Here is a 6,615-nt window from a genome sequence, read left to right on the forward strand (position 1 = left end):
TGGGGAGAAGCGACTAGAAGGGGGGTGAGGGGGGAGAACCTACCTAAAATACATTACAAGCTCTAACTTAACCAAAGGTTGCTTTTTTATTATTATTATTTTTAGCTACTTAATATAAAACCTGGGTGTTTTGAGCGTCTGATATATAATGCATGAATTGAACTAATGCCAATATCATAGTTTCCTTGGCAGTTATCAGGTCAGAGCAGCCTACTACAACGTGCAGTGTGTAGCCACACTGACCTACATGTCTGAACAGCAATAAATGGGAGCCAAAGGCAGTGCCATTTTCAATGACACTGCACCCAGTGCAGGAATACAACGTCGTTGCTCTCCATCCGGCCATATTTGATTTCCAGCTGTTTTCGCAAGAAGCCTCTCCGAGCCAGACAACCCCCCTAAGATATATTAAAGTGCGCTGTCTGCATTCAGAGATATAATCCAGAGACTATACCACTCCGCTCTCTATTCTCGACCACGTGATTGTCTAAATAATTAATGCAGCACGTCCCCCTAGAAACACGGCGTCGTCATTAATCGCAAGGACTCTATCAGACTTGAAAACTGAAGAGATCCCCCAAGAAAATAATATCCGATTCCCGGCGCAACTGTAGTCCCGCACTTTAGCAACACATCTGAACCGATGGATGCTTGGGTAGGTAAATATTTCAACATTTTTCATGTTGCCCCAGCTGGTAAATGACGATATCAAATGTCGTGATATTTGATAAATTGCTCCCTTTGATGTGTGCGCTCTGAGCGCAATTGTATAGGCTGTGGCTAGTCGCTGTACGCATGCCTTCTTCTTTTTTAAAAATAAATAAATAAATAAAATATATTAGCAGTAGCATAATTTTTCAGTTTTGCGGTTTGCAAATGTCTTGAAATGGACTGATGGGACTAATGTGAAAAAAGTAAATGGCAGTGACAAGTAGGATTTATGGATGCTCGCTTTGAATAACTGCTCTTTCGGACACATGCAGCTTAGTCTGCTCCCTCTTTTGGGCCCATAGACTCCTTATTCAGAGTCTAATTCGGATTTTTTGCTAATTTAATGTGAAGTTGTTTTTGTTTCTTTTAATCTGAAGTAAATTGAATATGTTTAAAGAAAGCATTAAAATTAACTTGTCTTGTTTGCGAAGCAGAAATCGCGATTTTTGGTGTTGTATTTTTAACCATAAGACAAATTCCTAGTTATTTATCTCTCCCTTTCGCTTTAGAGCACAATCATATTCTATTGTTTTTATTGTTAGTGGGGGGATGATCTAATTTTGATTTCTTAGAAGTCCTAGAAGTTCGGCCAGGCTGACAGTTCTGCCTCCTTGTAAATCATTCTCAGTTATCCCTGAAAGGGTGCGAGGCTGTTGGGGGCCGGGCGAAAACTGTAAATCTTTCACTTTTATTACCCTCTGAACATATGCTGAGACGCTACCAGTCCGGCATCCCTTCTTCTTCTTCTTCTTCTTCTTCTTCTTCTTCTCTAGCAAAGATTACCCACCGCTGAACCAACCAGGTCCGAGAACCGTCTCTGTGGTTCGAAATCTTAGAGTCTGGCCTTTCGGTATATTTTCTCTGGTATTAAAGCGTGCCATTATTTGGCATAGTGTGGGGTTAGTACCGAAAACAATGCAAGAAGACACTGGCTCCGTGCCTCTTTGTGCTTCAGCTGTGTGGGAAGACAGACACAACAAACACGAGATGATAATGTGGTTTATTTGAATACAATCCGTTCCCAGTTGCAAGAAAAAAAACACACACGTTATTTATTTCATAAATCATTTTTTAAAATGCACTCCCACATCATTGCGCAGTTGTTTGTAAATTACACAGAACCGCGTTTTAAAACGTTTCAATATTATGCAAAATGTGGTGAGTGAGGCCCTCTTTATTCGTTTTATTGCGAAATCCCCGCTAGTTTCTATCTTTAGGGGGAGTGAGGCAAAGAAAAAGAAATCTTCATAAATGTTGGAAATTTCAAATCTTCTGTGACATAAAATGCACAGATCATTTTTTGCGCACATGCATTGCACTTCAGTGCCTTTGTGGGGGGGAGGTTAAAGATGTCTAGATTTGCACGTTGAGCACCCAAACAAAAGCATATCTGCTTGGGTTTAAACGCTGAAGTGCAGGCGAGCTGCAAAGCTCGCAGCTCATGGGGAGATAAAAAGAAATAGGCAGAGGAACATTTTCACATTCACACAGTTCAGATGAGGAAATAAACGCCACCCTTTATCAAAATGGATTGGTGAGGTAAGGCTTACTTGAAGAAGGGAACAATCACGTGAACAAATATGCTTGTACCTTAAGGCAGCGCCTTTATTTGTCATCATAAAGCTTCCGAAACACCCCAAAATCCCAATGTTAGCTGCAAATCTTTACAGGCCTCTCCGTTTTTGAATTCCTGTATATTTCACTGGGTGATTGATTGCCAGTGATTTTTTTCAGGAATAAGGATACCTTGTTCGCTTTTTATTGGTAGTTGAATGCGAGTCCTTCCATTCTTTCGGGAATACTGTCTCCACTGGTATATGGAAATGTCTGAAAAACAGCAAGATCAGGTTTAGGACAGCATTGTCTACAGACAAAGGGTGAAGGATTTATTCTTGAGACAACGTGGAAAGGAACTGAGACTGAGAGGGAACTGCTTTATGATGAATTGATTCACAGGTAAGAAATTGCATGGCAGAAAGCAACCTTTAACCACGGGTTAATATAATCCAAGGAAATATATATGATTCATTCCATTCATGGAGGCGATGCTCGTTAACGTCGCTCTCACCGGCAAACGCGCGGGTATGGAGCCCAAAGCTATCTCTTCAAAAGCAGATTCATATTATTACCATTATTATAGTTTTTTTTTCCTCGAGAAATTGCGTTCAAATATTATCGACAGATCGAGCCTAAGCTACCCTGCGCTTTTCAGCTGATTTCACGTTTATGAAAACCTGCTCGGAGGAAAAAGTGGGAGAGGAACTTTTCTTTTTGACTCTTGGATCGTAAATCACATTAATTTGTTGTCTTATCCTCACTCGCTGGCGTTTGCCGTTGATTTATGTGGGTTCAATAGTATGGCTTTGTTAACCTGCAACGTTATATTATAGGTGAATTTATAGTGGATGCTTTAAGGGATAGGAGATCTGAATAGTGAACAAGGACAATGCAAATGCGTTTTTTTTTTAAATGTTTGGATACCTTAATGGCTAATTTGTTCCATGCAAATATATTTTCTCTCTCTTTGGACTGATGAGCAGCAGGTCTAAGAACACAAGGCAATAAACTCAAATTTGAGATAATTTCCACCCATTTTCGTTCAGTTTACTGTTTTACTTTGGATAAAGATTTAATGTTTGTGCACTGCAGCTTTTGTATTATAGGCCTGAGCTGCTCATAATTACGCGCAGTCTCCTGGATTAAAAAAAAAAAAAAAAAAAAAAAGCTAAACTAAAAATACAGACATTTTGCTACAAAATGGGAATTTGTAAGCACTATACAATTTTCTGCAAAAAAACAAACAAAACGCAATTTGTGTTTTGTTTTTGTTTTCGTTGTTGTGTAAAATTATAAACTTAGCTTAAAAAATAATATATATATATATATTTCCAGTTATACAAACTTCCCTCCTATTAATAGATTTTCAAAGGTTAAGCTGAAGAAACGACTAAGTGAGATAATAACACTCCAGATTGAGTCCGACCCATTGTGTGGACCAAACTTACCGTAACAACGCGTAGGCGAAAAACACAGCCGCGTGAAAAGGGAACCATGTCTGCTACTAGTAGCTCAGTGTGCTCAAAAGCACTCGAGGTGCAGACTATCGACCGGCTTTTTAGAAAATCCTCATGAAAAAAATCCTACAGTTGAATCGTGATACTATGAAGCTAAATTCCTCGGATAGATGCAATGAAACAGGAGCTGTTTGTTTGTTTGTTTGTTTTTACACTCACTGCAAATATAATTATCTGGAAGATTTCTGGGTTTGAAGTTCTGGTTTCCTTGCCGTCGGTCGAGCATCTTGTCCTGTTTCTCTTAGCGCTGAAAAGCTGCTGTGAATTTAGTCGAGACTTGGCTCTTCTTTAAGGCAAACTGTTCGTTGTTCATTAAACTATGACTTACTGCTGAATGACCCTAAGGTCACCTAAAACGCTTATGAGTGCTAGATATTTGGCCTGACTCTTTTGTACTAAAAGTGCACATGTCAGACTTTTCAGTCTCAAGAAAATGAAAGCAAAAGAAGAAGAAAAAAGTTAAAAAAAAAAAAAAGTGAAATAAAAATAGACATACAATAAAAACGCTGGAAAATATGGAACTAAAGCCTCAGTTCTATTAAGCTACTATATTTTTCAATTAATTATCTAGAACTGTTTAGTTTAGCTTGAGTTTACACATAAATCTAAATTAAAAAAAATACTACAACTAAAAATGTATCATTTTTAACACAACATGCATCGAAAATAACGCAGGGCTCAGACTAATAACAATACATTTATTTGTGTTATTATTTGTGTCTTTTAGGTCGAGATGGAAGCAGTGGTGAATGCTTGAGGGGTATAAAACAGATCTGCGCAGATTTCGGTGAGTAACGTTTTTTTAATGAAGGGAGAGGACAACACAGCCAACTGCTAACAAGGTGAAAGGGTGATTTGTTATTAGGCTACATATTTACGCTCACAGTGTTTCACAGGAGGCTTAAATCAAGAAAACAGACATGAAGGATGGTCTTAACCTGTACGTGTAATTATTTACGCAGGCCAGAGTCCAATTTCAGTAAGTCCCATTTCCTTTTTTAGCAGCGTTGCCGGAATTAAACAGTGAGAGCACACACAATAAGAAAATTAAAAAGAAAAAAAAAGTAGAGTTTTTCAAGACCTCGCCAGTATCCCCGTGCCTTATTCAAAGCAGCAAAACAGCTCCGTGCTTTCCACCTCTGTGTTTAGCTGGAGACTCGCACTAAGCCAGAATGGAGGCATCATTTATAAACCGAGCCTCTTCATGGGAGAAGTCGCCGACTATGAAATTCTTTCCCTTGCCTTCCTCCTACGCTTAGTTTTACACTTCTGAGGGGCTGTGAGTCTTGAGGAGTGTTTTGCTTTTCATTCCCCTCTCTCAGGCCGTTTACAACCATAACATTTGCGGTCATAAATTTTGCCGCGGTCCAAACTGACAGGTGCAATTGTTATGCACGGCGCAGGCTGCACCTCGTAAAGCCACCAACATACAGTACAGGAGGGCCCCTTTGATATTTTTGTTTCGGCTTACTTTAAATGTTGTCATGCTTTTTATCATTTTGGTAAAATAATGAGAATATTAATAATAATTTTTTGGTTTTCAAAAATATCCTCCAAAAGTTTAAAAAAGATAATTCAAGATAATTAGACATAAATCTTTAAGAAGAAAACCGACCAAGCAGCCAAATTATAATGTTTGAGATGTGCGTAAAGGCTGGTGAAATGTCATATTTAACCCAGCCCAACCCAACCCATCTTTCTCTCTCTCTCACTCTCACTCTATCCCTCCCTTTCTCTCTCTCCCTCTCTCTCTGTCTCTCTCTCTCTCGCTCTCTCTTTCTAACCCTCTCACACGGCTACATTTTTATATGAACAGTGCGGGAGTTCAGTGTTGTGCTTCTTGCGCTCTTCAACATGCGATCCTAATGCCTGTGCGCGCGTGAACAATGAATGCATTAGGGGCTTTGTCAGGCCTTGTGATTACTGAAAAGGGTATTGTGTGTACGTGTGTGTCAAATGCTGATTCAGCTTATTTGCAAGGGACTCCCAGAGCCTCCCAGAGGGTCCTTTTAGTCCAAGTTAAACTTTAACTGTTTTGTGCCAAGAAACGAGTCGAACGAGCTGGAGATGAAGCATTGTCATAGACAGTTTGAAGACATTTGGTGCTTTTCTAATTTAATTGCTCTAGTTGTTTAATTAGAAAGCACCAAATGCTCTATACAGTAGCTTCAGTCTGGGCCAAGCAAGCTGTGCCTTTTGGTTTAATGTGGATTTCAAACGCTGCATCTCACACATTCTGTGGCGTTACAGTGAGAGATGTTTCTTTTTATAGGTCACAGAGTGGAGCAGCGGTGGGAAACACCAATCACGTAAATAAACAACACTCATGCAACTGGATAAAGCTTCACTGGCTTACTGGCTTTGAATCCACAAAATGCAGAAAGCAACATACTACGACAACTCTGGACTTTTTGGAGGCTACACCTACCCCAAACCAGACTCTTACAACTATGGGCCCGCACACCAGTCCTATCCTACTTCAAACATAGACAGCGACTACCAGGGCTCAGTTTGTCCCATTCAGACAGCTGCAGTCCGGCCACCAGCCCTAAAAGACAGTGACCTGAACGGAGACTGCATGCGACAAAGCAGCAGTCAAAATAACAACAACAACCAAGCGACCAGTATTTCAGAGCAGCAGGCTCCTCCACTGTCTGCATCTTCCCCTAGCTCCAACAGCTCTGCATCTCAGAAGAAGAAATCCCCATCCAGCAGTGCTTCCAGCAGCGCCACACCAGCCCTCACCAAGCAGATATTCCCCTGGATGAAGGAGACCCGACAGAACTCAAAGCAGAAGAACTCAAACAACTGTGCCACCGCAGGTAGTGAT

General features: G+C 40.2%; 2 protein-coding genes across 2 annotated transcripts in view; both read left to right on the forward strand.

Annotated features, from left to right (window-relative positions):
- hoxd4a (homeobox D4a) overlaps nucleotides 1-6,114 on the forward strand; it is a 10,206-nt gene extending 4,092 nt beyond the window's left edge. Inside the window, exons 3-4 of the mRNA XM_005723509.1 lie at nucleotides 4,513-4,572; nucleotides 6,058-6,114. Of these exons, the coding sequence (XP_005723566.1) occupies nucleotides 4,513-4,534 (22 nt within the window). The 3' untranslated portion in view covers nucleotides 4,535-4,572; nucleotides 6,058-6,114. The remainder of the gene's footprint in view (nucleotides 1-4,512; nucleotides 4,573-6,057) is intronic.
- Nucleotides 6,115-6,143: 29 nt separating this feature from the next.
- hoxd3a (homeobox D3a) overlaps nucleotides 6,144-6,615 on the forward strand; it is a 2,375-nt gene continuing 1,903 nt past the window's right edge. The window contains exon 1 of the mRNA XM_005723507.2: nucleotides 6,144-6,607. Coding sequence (XP_005723564.1) covers nucleotides 6,160-6,607 — 448 coding nt within the window. The 5' untranslated portion in view covers nucleotides 6,144-6,159. The remainder of the gene's footprint in view (nucleotides 6,608-6,615) is intronic.

This window comes from Pundamilia nyererei, unplaced genomic scaffold (genome assembly GCF_000239375.1).
Source record: "Pundamilia nyererei isolate P.nyererei 1_Seehausen unplaced genomic scaffold, PunNye1.0 scaffold00009, whole genome shotgun sequence".
NCBI classification, from domain to species: domain Eukaryota; kingdom Metazoa; phylum Chordata; class Actinopteri; order Cichliformes; family Cichlidae; genus Pundamilia; species Pundamilia nyererei.